Source organism: Cherax quadricarinatus, chromosome 7 (genome assembly GCF_038502225.1).
Source record: "Cherax quadricarinatus isolate ZL_2023a chromosome 7, ASM3850222v1, whole genome shotgun sequence".
Taxonomy (NCBI): Eukaryota; Metazoa; Arthropoda; class Malacostraca; order Decapoda; family Parastacidae; genus Cherax; species Cherax quadricarinatus.
In genome coordinates, this window is record NC_091298.1 from 968,101 (window position 1) to 985,151 (window position 17,051).

Sequence of the window (17,051 nt, forward strand, 5' to 3'; positions counted from 1 at the left end):
CTTTTCCATAAACTTTGTAATTTTGTGTCTTGCCATCCTTTCTAGGACTTTTTCTATGTCTGCATTTTTTAATGCCTCTGGGATTTTGCCTAGATCTAAGCTCTTTTTTCCAAAGAATACTGGGTGTTTGTGCTAGTGGTATTTTGCACTTCCTAAATAAGGAGCTCCATGAATTTGGCCCAGGTGCTGCAAGTGTGGACTTTTTTTTTTTTTTTTTTTTTTTTTTTTCAACAAGTCGGCCGTCTCCCACCGAGGCAGGGTGACCCAAAAAAGAAAGAAAATCCCCAAAAAGAAAATACTTTCATCATCATTCAACACTTTCACCACACTCGCACATTATCACTGTTTTTGCAGAGGTGCTCAGAATACAACAGTCTAGAAGCATAAACATATAAAGATACACAACATATCCCTCCAAACTGCCAATATCCCAAACCCCTCCTTTAAAGTGCAGGCATTGTACTTCCCATTTCCAGGACTCAAGTCCGACTATATGAAAATAACCGGTTTCCCTGAATCCCTTCACTAAATATTACCCTGCTCACACTCCAACAGATCGTCAGGTCCCAAGTACCATTCGTCTCCATTCACTCCTATCTAACACGCTCACGCACGCTTGCTGGAAGTCCAAGCCCCTTACCCACAAAACCTCCTTTACCCCCTCTCTCCAACCCTTTCGAGGACGACCCCTACCCCGCCTTCCTTCCCCTATAGATTTATATGCTTTCCATGTCATTCTACTGTGATCCATTCTCTCTAAATGACCAAACCACCTCAACAACCCCTCTTCTGCCCTCTGACTAATACTTTTATTAACTCCACACCTTCTCCTAATTTCCACACTCCGAATTTTCTGCATAATATTTACACCACACATTGCCCTTAAACAGGACATCTCCGCTGCCTCCAACCGTCTCCTCGCTGCTGCATTTACCACCCAAGCTTCACACCCATATAAGAGTGTTGGTACTACTATACTTTCATACATTCCCTTCTTTGCCTCCATAGATAACGTTTTTTGACTCCACATATACCTCAACGCACCACTCACCTTTTTTCCCTCATCAATTCTATGATTAACCTCATCCTTCATAAATCCATCCGCCGACACGTCAACTCCCAAGTATCTGAAAACATTCACTTCTTCCATACTCCTCCTCCCCAATTTGATATCCAATTTTTCTTTATCTAAATCATTTGACACCCTCATCACCTTACTCTTTTCTATGTTCACTTTCAACTTTCTACCTTTACACACATTCCCAAACTCATCCACTAACCTTTGCAATTTTTCTTTAGAATCTCCCATAAGCACAGTATCATCAGCAAAAAGTAACTGTGTCAATTCCCATTTTGAATTTGATTCCCCATAATTTAATCCCACCCCTCTCCCAAACACCCTAGCATTTACTTCCTTTACAACCCCATCTATAAATATATTAAACAACCATGGTGACATTACACATCCCTGTCTAAGACCTACTTTTACCGGGAAGTAGTCTCCCTCTCTTCTACACACCCTAACCTGAGCCTCACTATCCTCATAAAAACTCTTTACAGCATTTAATAACTTACCACCTATTCCATATACTTGCAACATCTGCCACATTGCTCCTCTATCCACTCTATCATATGCCTTTTCTAAATCCATAAATGCAATAAAAACTTCCCTATCTTTATCTAAATACTGTTCACATATATGCTTCAATGTAAACACCTGATCTACACATCCCCTACCCACTCTAAAACCTCCTTGCTCATCCGCAATCCTACATTCTGTCTTACCTCTAATTCTTTCAATTATAACCCTACCGTACACTTTTCCTGGTATACTCAGTAAGCTTATTCCTCTATAATTTTTACAGTCTCTTTTGTCCCCTTTCCCTTTATATAAAGGGACTATACATGCTCTCTGCCAATCCCTAGGTACCTTCCCCTCTTTCATACATTTATTAAACAAAAGTACCAACCACTCCAACACTATATCCCCCCCTGCTTTTAACATTTCTGTCATGATCCCATCAGTTCCAGCTGCTTTACCCCCTTTCATTTTACGTAATGCCTCACGTACCTCCCCCACACTTACATTCTGCTCTTCTTCACTCCTAAAAGATGGTATACCTCCCTGACCAGTGCATGAAATTACTGCCTCTGTTTCTTCCTTAACATTTAAAAGTTCCTCAAAATATTCTCGCCATCTTCCCAATACCTCCATCTCCCCATCTACTAACTCCCCTACTCTGTTTTTAACTGACAAATCCATATTTTCCCTAGGCTTTCTTAACTTGTTTAACTCACTCCAAAATTTTTTCTTATTTTCATTAAAATTTCTTGACAGTGCCTCTCCCACTCTATCATCTGCTCTCCTTTTGCACTCTCTCACCACTCTCTTTACCTTTCTTTTACTCTCCATATACTCTGCTCTTCTTATAACACTTCTGCTTTGTAAAAACCTCTCATAAGAAGATATATTTTCTTTTATTAACACATCAGCCAATTCCCACCAAGGTTGGGTGGCCCGAAAAAGAAAAACTTTCACCATCATTCACTCCATCACTGTCTTGCCATAAGGGTGCTTTACACTACAGTTTATAAAACTGCAACATTAACACCCCTCCTTCAGAGTGCAGGCACTGTACTTCCCATCTCCAGGACTCAAGTCCGGCCTGCCGGTTTCCCGGAATCCCTTCATAAATGTTACTTTGCTCACACTCTAACAGCACGTCAAGTATTAAAAACCATTTGTCTCTATTCACTCCTATCAAATATGATCACACATGCTTGCTGGAAGTCCAAGCCCCTCACACACAAAACCTCCTTTACCCCCTCCCTCCAACCTTTCCTAGGCTGACCCCTACCCCGCTTTCTCTCCACTACAGATTTATACACTCTTGAAGTCATTCTGTTTCATTCCATTCTCTCTACATGTCCGAATCACCTCAACAACCCTTCCTCAGCCCTGTGGACAACAGTTTTGGCAATCCCGCACCTCCTCCTAACTTCCAAACTATGAATTCTCTGCATTATATTCACACCACACATTGCCCTCAGACATGACATCTCCACTGCCTCCAGCCTTCTCCTCGCTGCAACATTCATCACCCATGCTTCACACCCATATAAGTGTGTTGGTAAAACTATACTCTCATGCATTCCCCTCTTTGCTTCCAAGGACAAGGTTCTTTGTCTCCACAGACTCCTAAGTGCACCGCTCATGCTTTTTCCCTCATCAATTCTATGATTCATCTCATCTTTCACAGACCCATCTGCTGACACATCCACTCTCAAATATCTGAATACATTCACCTCCTCCATACTCTCTCCCTCCAATCTGATATCCAATTTTTCATCATCTAATCATTTTGTTATCCTCATAACCTTACTCTTTCCTACAATCATTTTTAATTTTCTTCTTTTACATACCTTACCAAATTCATCCACCAACCTCTGCAACTTCTCTTCAGAATCTCCCAAGAGCACAGTGTCATCAGCAAAAAGCAACTGTGACAACTCCCACTTTGTGTTTGATTCTTTATCTTTTAACTCCACATCTCTTGCCAAAACCCTTGTATTCACTTCTCTTACAACCCCATCTATAAATATATTGAACAACCATGGTGGCATCACACACCCTTATCTAAGGCCTACTTTTACTGGGAAATAATCTCCCTCTTTCCTACATACTCTAACTTGAGCCTCACTATCCTAGTAAAAACTCTTCACTGCTTTCAGTAACCTACCTCCTACACCATACACCTTCAACATCTGCCACATTTCCTCCCTTATCCACCCTGTCATTCGCCTTTTCCAAATCCATAAATGCCACAAAAAAACTCTTTAGCCTTATCTAAATACTGTTCACTTCTATGTTTCACTGTAAACACTTGGTCTACACACCCCCTACCTTTCCTAAAGCTTCCATGTTCATCTGCTATCCTACTCTCCAACTTACTCTTGTCAGATATATGGCAAACAACCATCTGAATCTTCCACTGTCATTCAGTGGATTGTTGAACATTAATTCAATCAATTACTGTATTACTTTATTTGCATTAATATTCTAGCCATCACATCTAGTTTTGAAGATGAGGCTGATTGTAATACATTATCTTGCAACTTAATTCATCACATTATTTCTTTAAAAAGTTTAAGGCTACAATGGCAGACATTTGTCAAAAATGCTTGCAAAATGGAAAGAATATTATTATTGAAAAGCTTCATACAAGAAAATGAGGTAAACTTATCTAGAAAGGAAACATGAGGATAAGGAAAGAACAAATGTCTTAAAATATACAAATGTTTAAATTATTATAAGATACTGCCAGTCAAGTAGTAGTTTTATAATGAAATCAAATGCTTTTTCTTTACATCAGCTGTTTCCTACTAATGCAGGCTGACTGAAAGAAGGAAACACATTTACCATAATTTATTTGATAGCTGTCTTACCAGAAGTGCATAGACACAATTCAAATGATCCTCTGAACTGAAACATCCTCATCTCCACAAAGGCATTAAATGTTCTTGAAGATTTCATCACTCAGTGCTTAGGCAAAATAATGGCAAGTTTTAATATAATTAATATAAATGAGACATACCTTGAATGACTAGTGCATAGCTTTCTTCAAAAACGCCGCTGGGTGTTGTAACTGTACACCGATAAACACCACCATTATCAGATTGCACGTTGACAAGTCTGAGGACGTTGCCTTGAGTTTCTGCATTGGATGGAAGACCTGAGTTTCTTCTTGACCAAGATACAGCAGCAGCTGGTTCTCCACTGACTTCACATACAAGCTCTACATCTTCACTGATGCGCACATTTGAACGGCTAGGACGGATTCTGATGTCCACAGTCTGAAGTCCTGCATTATACATAAAGTATTTCAGTTATTTATTCATTCACTGTATATATAGGAAGTAACCAGCATGACTACACACATCCAAATTCCTCGTACAGTAAACCATTAGTTAACATGCAATGTCTTATCACTTTTTTGCATTAACACAGTGGCAAAATTGTGGCATGTTTTCAGTGAACACACTGTATTAGTCACTTTACATGGGGCAGAGTATATGTAGGAAAAATGTGGCATGTGCCAGGTTCTTTTCCCTCCATCTTGCAGTGAGCGTACAGGCAAGTCCACTCACTGTTTCATAGGGGAGGCCTACATAATGTACAAAACTTCCCTCCCCTCATCCCTTCTCACCTCTGGATAGTAACCAAGGCACCCAAGAGGAATGTGAGTGATCCTGGAAGTGCAAAGAAGCATAATCATGAAAGTCTTGGTGTTAAGAAAATTGAGATCCTCGATAAGCTTTAAAGTATTGTCAAGGGCTGTTTCGGCTTGTTACTTTGCAGTAATGCATCAGGCAATTTTAAGTGTAAGCCCATGGTTATTTACCCCTCCAAGATTCCCTGTGCTTTGAAAGGTAAGGTATAACCACCTCACCAGTTATTTGGAGCTCAACCAGTCATCATGGATGACAAAGGAATTATTTATTGACTGGTTTAAGCATCACTTTATTCCCAAAGTTATGTTTACCTGCACAGCGAAAACCTTGCATTCAAGATTCTCTTTACTCTTGATAATTCGTGTACTCACCCAAAAGTTTTGGTAGATGTGCATCCACATGTAAAAGTTGTGTTTTACCACCAAATATAACATCTTTAATAGTCACTGGATCATGAAATTATTAGGTCATTCCAGCAAGCGTGCATGAGCGTGTTAGATAGGAGTGAATGGAGACGAATGATACTTGGGACCTGACGATCTGTTGGAGTGTGAGCAGGGTAATATTTAGTGAAGGGATTCAGGGAAACCGGTTATTTTCATATAGTCGGACTTGAGTCCTGGAAATGGGAAGTACAATGCCTGCACTTTAAAGGAGGGGTTTGGGATATTGGCAGTTTGGAGGGATATGTTGTGTATCTTTATACGTATATGCTTCTAAACTGTTGTAATCTGAGCACCTCTGCAAAAGCAGTGATAATGTGTGAGTGTGGTGAAAGTGTTGAATGATGATGAATGTATTTTCTTTTTGGGGATTTTCTTTCTTTTTTGGGTCACCCTGCCTCGGTGGGAGATGGCCGACTTGTTGAAAAAAAAAAAAAAAAAGTGCAACTATACACGAGTGACGTGGAAACTTGCTGCAGCAATGAATACCGACTCCAAGCTTGGAGTGACAGACTTCTGTCATAAAATTAACATAGCAGATGCCATCAGCTACTTCAAAAGTGCATGGAGCGAAGTACCCAATAACATTAAATGTAGGCTGGGAAAAGTTATGGCCTAGTGTGGTGAATGCTTTTACAGGTTTTCCCTCATTTGAGAGCCAGGTCCAGGAAAATGTTCAGCTGGCAATTAGATTGCCAGATGAGGGCTTTGAAGATATGCAGGAAGATGATGTGAATGAACTGTTAGAAGATGATGAGGAAGAAAGAAGTCTAGAGGAAATGTTGGCAGAGTTCAATGCCCAGATTCAAGAGAGGCAGATAACAGACGAAGATAAGGAAGAACACCCTGAAGAAAAACAGTTAACATTGCAACAGTTATGTGAACAGCTCTATATTGATAAAGTTGTAGATTTTTTCACTGAAGAGGACCCTGATAAATCTAGAAGCACTGTTTTGAAACAGGAGCAGCTGTTGAAACCTTACTGTCAACTGTATAAAGTAGTACTGTGAGCAAAACTGACTAAAGCTCATTACACAGTTCCTCAGTATACCAGTACAATTGTCAGCATCAGTGAAGTAACCTTTGCCAAAGAGCCATACCTTTCCACGTCAGCCCAATAATCGATAGAGCAAAAGGAATAATAGTGAAATAGCTAAGAATTTTGTTGAATGGAGTAATGGAGTTGATTTAAAATAGGACTCAAAGTGGGTGAAATCAAAGATGTTTAACACGGACCCAGACTGCTAACTATGCGCCTGCATAATTCCATATCTTTTTCCATTAAATTCCATACTTTTAATGTCATTACCTTCAAAAAAAGATCCTCTACTCGAAACTGGAAACAATATAAATTTGGGGGATCTGGACAGTTAAAGGATTAAATAGATAAGCTTTATAATAAAAAATTTAATTAACATATAGTTTTACAAATATACTTTTTTTTTAACTGCTGGGTATATAACTCCCTAATACATTGGTTTCGAAAGGATAGAATTAAATATTGTACTTGCCATGAAATTTACTCATAAAAATCAAGTTTCTTTTACTAATTACAAGAAGCAAACAGGAAAAAAAAGATCTTTGCATGCAAAGAATGTTCCCATATATTATTAGCAATGATGCATTTTTATTTAATGTTTATGATGAAGCGTGGTACTGTCATGCATGTTAGTAAGCAAATGATGGGACTCACTTGTCACAGTGAGCGTGATGACATCAGATCTGGGGTATCCAGAGGCAGTCAAAGCTTCACACTGATATCTACCACTGTCTTCTGGCTGGATGAAAGGTAGTCTGAAATAGATTTTTTTTTATAAATTTCAATCAAATGCACAAATATAAACAGTATTTAATGTCTTCTTTGTATATATGATTGCAAAAAGGATTAGCCACACCTCTGAATTCACATGCATCATAACCCTATTATACACATTTTACTAATGACCATTTAGTGCATAGCCTTGATTATTCACATTTTTGCTTGGTGCCCCATTGTCTTTTTTGCTTGGTATGTTATCTCTAAATTGTTGCTTAGCACATTACCCCTAAATTGTTACTTGTCACATGACCCCAAATAACCCTGAATTGTTGCTTGGCACACAACACCTAAATTGATGCTTGGTACACAACCCCTAAACTGCTGCTTGGCACACAACTTCTACACTGTTACTTCGCACATGATCTCTAAGTTGAAAAAATAACCATACAGTTTCATTCAAAATGTGCTTTTTTTTTATGAGTGTCAATGTTAAACAGCTTAAAGCAAAATTTAATACTCTTTTAACACACCAGCTGTCTCCCACTGAAGAGTGACCTAAAAAGAAGAAACATTTTCACCATCACTCATTCAATCACTGTCTTGCCAGAAATGTGCTTACATTACAGTTTAGATGACCCTCTTAATTGCAACACTCCATCTCTTCTAGAGTGCATTCACTGTGCTTCCCACTCAAGTCTGGCTAACCAGTGTCCCTAAATCCCTTCATAAATATTATTTTGCTCACACTCCTAAAGCATGTCAAGTCATAAAAACCACTTGCCTCTACTCCTATCTAACAGACTTACACAATAATTAAGACACATAAAATTTTCTTTTATCTGTGACTTCAAGATTCACATCATCTCCAGAACCCTAACTCCTGCAAATTGAAGACTTTTCTCATGATGTGTTTTGCATGCTTCATTTCATACAAATCTACTAAATACAAAACACCTAGGTACTCCTTACATGCATTTAGAACTTTCCTAACAATGCTGACAACAGTGATTCTTAGGTGTCCCGTAGTTCGATTGCTAGCACACTCAGCTCACACACTGAGGTCCCTGGCTCGATCTCTGGTACAGGTGGAAACATTAGGATGCATTTCCTTAAGACACCTGCTGTCCATGTTCACCCATCAGTAAAATATATACTTGGGTGATAGTTGACTAGTATGGGTCGCATCCTGGTGACAAAATTGACCTAATTTTCTGCATAAACAAGGTCTTTCTATATATAGTGGACCCCCGACTTATGATATTAATCTGTTCCTGAGAGCACATCATATGACGAAATTATCGTAAGTCGAATTAATTTTCCCCATGAGAAATAATGGAAATCAAATTAATCCGTACAAGACACCCAAAAGTATGAAAAAAATTTTTTTACCACATGAAATATACAATTTCCTACACACAAAAATTAGGATACATGCACAATATATATTGTGCATGTACTACTCTACTAAATGAAGAATAAATGACACCTTTATTGAAGATGCAGCAACGACTGATGAGACACTGTGTCCTGGGAATGCCTCTTCCTCCTGAGTAATGTAGGTTCTGTTTGGCATTTTCTTCCAGAACACGCCTTATCACACTGTGTATGCCACTACGATTCTTAAATCTCTCAAACCAACCTTTACTGGCCTTAAATTCACCTATATGAGCACTAGTTCCAGGCATTTTTTCCTGTTCACCTGGGTGTTAGTCAACTGGTGTGGGTCGATTAAGGACCCCAATGGAAATAAGTTACAGTCCTCGATGACACACTGACTTTTTTGGGTTATCCTGGGTGGCTAACCCTCTGGGGTTAATTGTTTCTCGGTATTCTCGATAAGCCACACCAACAACGGTGCTACAGCAGCAGCAGCAGCTGATGGTGCTACAGCAGCAGCAGCAGCTGACAGTGCTACAGCAGCAGCAGCAGCTGACGGTGCTACAGCAGCAGCAGCAGCAGCAGCAGCTGACAGTGGTACGATAGTACATATTTCGATAATATTTCTCACCTTTTTTACCACAGGGTTGGCACTAGAAGCTTTCTTTGGGCTCATGGTGGCTTATTTAGCAGTTAGAAGCACTAAAAACACTGGAATAACACAAAATATTCCGAATGTATGCAAGGGAGCGACCACTTTGGCTTGTAAACATTGGCACACTAACTGAAGGCAGGCCAGTTGAGGCGCACTCAGGCGGACAGACATGTGGACGTGGTACTGGACGAATGCTGTAGGGCGAGTTTCTCAACGTTCATCGGGGTCAAATTTTTACGCTGAAAAGCATCGTAGGTCGGTTTTAAACTAGGTTGGGGGACATCATACGTCGGGGGTCCACTGTAGTAGTATGCCACTGATGTCAGCTAGACCTGTATACATTGCACATGTACTTGTAAAAGTAAAGATTATTATTAATATTATGATTTTTTGTTCGCCTATATTATTTTATTATTTATGCAACCACTTACAATATATAATTATTCAACAAAGGATGAGTCAGTACCTGAGAAGATTGCCACGTGCTATAGCGCCAGGAGGGAGACGTCCACCAATACGACTCCATCTAACATCATTAGGGTTAATTCCTGAAGTTTCACAGCGTAGTTCTGCTGTCTGACCAACATACATTACAACATCCTGCTGAATTGCTGCCAACAGTGGTTCTTCTGTAATATAAATTATAAAGGTTAGTAATTTAAGTCAAATATCATAGGGAAATTAGGACATTAGAGGAGATGTTATGATAATTAGTTCAGCATTAACTGAAAAATGGTTAGAGATTAAAGAAGCTAGAGGGGTTGCTAATAAGATTCCTAAGCATTCCCATATAGTTTCCTTATTTTAGACATTTCAGAAATTCAGGACAGTTTACCTTGTTAATAGGCACTTATATGGAGTGTAAACTGTAAATTACACATGCAAGAACCTACATGAACATCCTGGGGTCAACTCATTTGATTTTCCAAAAATCCATTCAAAAGGTTGGCCACAAATATAAAGATGAATGTTTGTTGTAGTTCATTCCTGATAGAGACAAGCTTACATATTATAAATAATATTTTAATACCTTCCAATTTTATTTAAATTTAATACAGAAAAGCATTACAAGCAATAATAATGAAAAATTATAATACAGTGGACCCCCGGTTAACGATATTTTTTCACTCCATAAGTATGTTCAGGTGCCAGTACTGACCGAATTTATTCCCATAAGGAATATTGTGAAGTAGATTATTCATTTCAGACCCCCAAACATACACGTACAAACGCACTTACATAAATACACTTACATAATTGGTCGCATTTGGAGGTAATCGTTATGCGGGGGTCCACTGTATTAACATTTTTCAAATTATTAAAGAAAGAAATCCCCAGATAACGTGTAATTGCACCTAGTAAGCAGTAAGTGTTATACTTCAAAAAATACATCCTGAATAGTTAAATTATATTTATATTGCATGTTATGTTGCAGTATGACCCAGAATACACTGCCAGTACTAACTATTAAGTGACACTAACAAATGTATTTTCAACACGGCATCGTTTTATTCAGTAAACATTATATAATTATCCAGATCTTGTGAATTACTGTTGGCTTCATTTATACTTTTAGTCTACTGGCAATGTACATCATGTCAATATGTTTACATTAGATAAACAATGTTTGATACTATTTTGTAAGTGAAAAACGGAACACCACTGAATGTAAAATATTGGGTAAATATTTTGTGGAAAAAAAGTAACTGAAACTAGATAATAAATATCATGGATTGGGAACATACCTTTGAATGTAACATGTGTTTCTGTGGGGCAAAAGGTTCTGAGTGCTGAACAGTCAGCTTACGAATTTTCAGAAATACGTTAACGTTTTAAGGTCATTGCCCTATTGTAAGCTCCTAAGATAGCTTTTGAGATAAATCATGTCACAAGAGTTGACTCACCTAACCATCCACACCAACTGCATACACACCCATCCAGTTACATACACTAGGCCACATGCATTACATTGCCACCCACACCATCATCACTGCCTTCACCCCCCCCCTCCTCGCCCACATCCCTCTACTGCCCAGCATCCTCCATTGCCCAGTATCAACCTCCAGCTCCTGCCCCTACTGCTCAGTCTCTACTTTCCACAACAGCACTACCTCAGTCCTCACCCCCACAGTGAATTCCATCCACCCCAACCCCTCTCAACCCTTCCTTTGTACACCTAAACTTCCACACCCCAATCACTTTAACCCCTCCTTGATAACTTTCACACAGTTGCAAAGAGTGGGACAGCAAAAAAATAGGCACCTCTCTCCGTTAGTAGAGCTGTGGATGCAGGATCTTTGACTGACACACACAACCATATCAACCTACAATTTTATTAAAATTTTTTACAATTTTGAGAACTAAAAACAATGGGGAGGGGGGAGATTTTTTTTATGTTCCTCAGTTATTTTACATGAGCTTTGATTACACACCATTTTTAGGAATATAACTACAGCCTCTCCTCACTTAGCGATGTATTTGTTTACCGACAACTTGGACTTACAATGGGCTCTCTGACCAGTATGCATATCTAAATAATGTATATTAGAGCTGATTTCCTCTATTCTGTTTATTACAATATACAGTACACTACTGTATAAACATTTAAAAATATACCAGAAATGTTATAAATGGTGCAAAGGTGACATTAAAACAATATCAAAGATGGTTGACACAAACCCACTACCATTATAGTATGCTCCTCACTTAGTGACAAATTTGTTTACCAACGTGGTCTTAGGAACGGAACTCTGTCATTAAGTGAGGAGAGGCTGCACTGTGTTAACTAATGGTCAAAAGTATATGGTAATATATGCATGGAAAGGTGCTTGTGGGCCTTGTCTGAAATCAGCATTCTGTCATAACAACATACTGGAGTGAGACGTGTGAGAATGTGTAAAATAAGTCCAGTCTAGCCCCACAGATGTATCAACATCCATGGGTCTAGAACCTCATCTGCTGTATAAGCAGGGCCCTCATGTACTTAGAAAAATGTCATATAGACAGTAGTTGTGGTGGTGGTGTGAGGAGGGAGGCAGACCAGAACCCACTTATGATTAGGCAAACACTTTTATGATGGTACTCAAATGCCTCATCACTTTAAAATGGATTTCTCAAGATGTCTTAACCACTAACATATTTGTGTTTGAGGCTTCTAAGATTGATAAAAATGCAGTCACAGGATTCTAATAATGTGTTTTACTTTTCTCAAACACTGATTGCCTAAAGTTCCTGATAATAATAATTATCTTATATTTCTACAAAACATAACAATTCACAGTCTTCTAATATATTAAAATGTTCTGCATTTTTAAGGTCTTTTGTGCTCACATTTGCAAAAATACAAAAATCATAACCCCTAAATACATATACATATCTTAAAAAAATTGTACATTAACAATATGAAATACCATTTTATTTTATGCTTAACAATATATGATCAACATACAGAGTTCGTACAGGTGCTTGCAAACCTTGGCAAATAATGTTAATTGAAAACGAATACTGACAATGAGAGCCTTTGATGGTTTGAAGAGAGTGAGTGCTTGAAATATCTTGCAGGTAAGCAAATAGACTTACCATACTTCACTGCAGAAGAAAATATTAAAGATATGAACCAATGCACACTTATGCACAATGTTTGAGGAATGTGCCAGGCTCTCTCCAGTCAGTGGGGATATTAAAAGTCATTTAAAACAAGGCTTGGAAACTAATTTGTGAAGCCAGCACAAACCCTGACACATTACAACATCAGACAAAACCAACAATGAACAATTAGGTCAGTAATCAAGAAGAGTTCCCCAATTTATTACCTTACAGACATAATATTCAATACTTACAAATGAACTTAATACAATCAAATATTAGCCTGCCTCATTACCATGAATAACATGTCTTCTACGCCGGAAACAAATTTTCTCATCTTTGCAGTCATTACAGTCACACTGGCCATCACAGTTGAGGTAGAAGGAATAGCAGGAACCATCGCCACATTTGAAGAAGTCAGAGCACTTACTTACGTCGAATATATTATCTGAATTCAGATAGAATAATGCTGTATAATAATTAAATAAATTGGTAACAAATATGTAAAATAATAATTTCAAAATACAGTGGAACCCTGGTTTTCGTCTTTAATCTGTTCCAGAAGGTCAGCTGAAAACCGATTTGTACGAAAACTGAAGTAATATTTCCCATAAGAAATACTGTACATCCAATTAATCCGTTCCAGACACCCAAAAATGTTAACAAAAATTACATTGTATAGAAAATAACTATAGTTTTACATACAGAAAACAATGAGAAATAAATATAAATGGCTAATGAAATGGATAAATGAACATTTAACATCACACGTACGCCACTTTCGTATTTTTCTACGAGTTCTTTCTCGAATTCTATTGTGTTTTCCACCTTCTTTACCAAAGGGCATGCACTTGGAACTTTCTTTGGCCCCATGGTGGCTTATTTAGTAGTTGCAAGCAAAATAAACAATGGATTATTACAAAATGTTTCGGATGAATGCACGGAGTAATGCTTACTGAATGAGTAACAAAGGCAGACCGAGTCACGAACACATGAGCTGCCGCATCCTGCGGGCAGGCGGACGGATCTGGTACGGACAATTTCCGAGTGGATGTATGAAAACGGGGAAAATTTCGCCGAAAAAAGTGACTGAAAAGTGAAGTGTACGATAACCGAACCGGACGAAAACCGGGGTTCCACTGGAAAATACTACAGTACTTTGAAAATGAGTTAAATATGGTAAATTTTTATGCAATGTACCTGAGAAAACTGTTTCTAAATAATATCAGTATTAACCAATATATACTGTATAGGTATCTCTAATGCTTTATTTCTGAGGTCTTCCCTTTTTGAATATGATAAAAGAAACATCATCAGACTTCTTTGTTTCGCTTACATTTTCTTTCATGATTCTCTTCCTATTATTAGGATGTAGACTAGTTCTCTTCTACCCCTGCTTGCCTCTTTCATACATATATTATGATCTTGACACTAAATATTTTTCAGCAATTCAAAATCTCTCTTGTATATATTGCAAAGGTATATTCATACACATTCCAATAGTAACACTGACTTCTTCATAATCCTTAACAATCGATGACATACAGTGTTTCTCCCACTGCATTTCCCATTATTTTCACTTTCATTGTCCTATCAGTGATACCAAACTTTTCCATCAGTCACCACTCATCCCTTCCCTTGAAGACTGATTCCTTTCCATATGGGAAATTATGATCCTTGTTGAGGCCTTGAACCACACTATAGTAGCTGGAATTTTCCTTGTCAGGATATCTGCAGCCTGAGAAGGCTCAGCTGAACAATGCTTTGTGCATTTGTCATGTGTAAATGCCTATACAGTATTTTTTTTTCCCCACTCACTTGGAAATGGAGCCAACTCTTGGAGCTGTGGACATTTGGGAGGGAGGGGAGGGAGGGAAGGGGGAGCAACACACATTTAGTGTGTGGCTAGACGTAAAAGAGGATGTTCAGTATTAGCACTATATGATTTATTTGACTGGTCATGCATGTTTCCTTTGTGGTTTGCTGGTGGGTTTCAAACGGGTCTACTAATATACTTAATGCTCAGAACTGCAGCCCTGTGAATTTGTGGATTTGCAGACCCCACAGACTGAGTCTGAGTAGCAATGAGTGGCTCTTGTCTTGCAAGCAGTTTGCATTGGGGTATTGTATTTGGCTAGGGTCAAGCATCAGAGGGTGTACACACACTTGCAAATACCTCTCCATTAGCTCTGGGACTTATTTATGTATCTATTGTTTCTGCTTCCCAATCTCTGAAGTGGATGGGGAGATGGAAAGATGAATTTTTTATATTACTGCTCGTATCCATTCTAAGACTCGTCAGGTAGGTGACCAGGCATACAAATCACCTCAATCTGGAAGATCTCTTGACAGCTGTCTCTGGAGCACATACTGCCTCTGTTTAATCTTAAATTCACACAAAGGAGGGCCCTCACTGGGTCCCATTAGCTTTAGGGTTTGCTTTCCATAATGAAAGCACAGATACAAATAGGGTCAAGCAAATTAACTATGTACAATGAAATTTAGTGCATACAAGTTACTTCAAAATTGTAAAGTTGAATAATTCTTGGAATATTAGCAATAAGGACTGACAAATATGAACACTTTGTTAGTGCTGTGCTCAGTGACAGTAACTGTCAGATTTCTTTCTAAACACTGCATGGCCAATTTCTTGTCATGTGCTTTCAGTTTGCTTTATTTTCTTTGGGTCAGGTCTCTTTGTGACTTATGGTTACCAGTTGGAATTTTTTCATCCTGTTACCATTACATGTCTTTGACTCAGAAAGCTTCGACCCACATGGAACCTCAGTCTAGTAATGTCGTCTTGTTTTGCTCATTTTCCATTGCTATAGATTCTGGGTGAACAAGTGACAATGATCTTAGTGATAGCAATCATTCCTCATTATATTAGCTCCCACTCCTCACATTAATAGTTTGAGGGTAACAAACTGGGCATTCTTTATATGACCCTCTATTCTTTATCTCCCAATTAACACTTTGGAAAACTGTTATATTTCCATCTTATTTTTTTTCAGCTACCTTAGTTGCTATTCCACAAACCCAGAAGAAACAGTCTCACAAGTGTGTACCTTGCTGCACATCATAATATATTAACATTTGTAAAGATAATACTGTACAATTTATTTACTTCCCAATTCCAAACAAAGTCACTTACCATGACAATTTACTTCATCAGCAGCATCATTACAGTCAGGTATACCATCACATATCTTGTGTGTAGGTATGCAGACTTTGTTGCCACAAGGAGAGTCGATGCAAGCTACCACCACAGAAATATCACAACAGATGAATTACAATATCTACTTCGACATTTTAAACACATCTAATTCTTTATACATTCTCTCAAAATTTATTCCTTCCCTTAATGATATGTGAATGGTAATTTAGCAGTATAATGCAGGGGTACATTCCATATATCTAAAGATAAATACATCAAAACAATGAATTACACAACTCTCAAGATTATTTGCATACCTAGAAGATATGAAAAATAGTTACATAAAAAAACAGTACAGGTGGGGTTAGAACCCATGGCAAGTGAGTTGTAAAAATCTAGGCCAGTGTGTAAGCCACTGGGTCAGCTGGCTACACTAAGATTCATCCAACTAGGTAATATTTATACACCATAGGTTAACATGGACCCCACTATGACCACAAATGCAAGTCATGATGACTTTGAGGGGAATGGAGCTAGAGTTTGTCACGGCCAAAATGCTAGAGTTTGTCACGGGAGATTCATCTGTAAAAACTTGCATGTGTGGTCACAGTCGGGCCTATGCTAGCCTCTCTATGGTGTGTAAATATACCTAGTTGGATGAATCTTATTGTAGCCAGCTGGCCCAGTGGCTTACACACTGGCCTGGAGTTTTATGACTCACTTGCCATGGGTTCTAATGCCACCTGTACCACTGTTTGTTTGAAGTCATGTTAATAGTTACATACACAGTATGACTCCAAATTTCCAGATATCCAGAGTTCCAAAAATTTCAGGAAACAGATA

General features: G+C 38.3%; 1 protein-coding gene across 50 annotated transcripts in view; it reads right to left on the minus strand.

Annotated features, from left to right (window-relative positions):
• The window catches only part of trol (terribly reduced optic lobes), a 960,590-nt gene that overhangs the window by 99,992 nt on the left and 843,547 nt on the right, over positions 1–17,051 (minus strand). For 48 of the 50 annotated variants that reach the window (XM_070082142.1, XM_070082177.1, XM_070082160.1 and 45 more), the window contains 5 exons: positions 16,206–16,310; positions 13,347–13,499; positions 9,933–10,095; positions 7,369–7,469; positions 4,596–4,862 (listed from right to left, as the gene is read on the minus strand). In XM_070082142.1, coding sequence (XP_069938243.1) covers positions 4,596–4,862; positions 7,369–7,469; positions 9,933–10,095; positions 13,347–13,499; positions 16,206–16,310 — 789 coding nt within the window. The remainder of the gene's footprint in view (positions 1–4,595; positions 4,863–7,368; positions 7,470–9,932; positions 10,096–13,346; positions 13,500–16,205; positions 16,311–17,051) is intronic. The other 2 variants (XM_070082131.1, XM_070082178.1) reach the window with 2 other exon arrangements.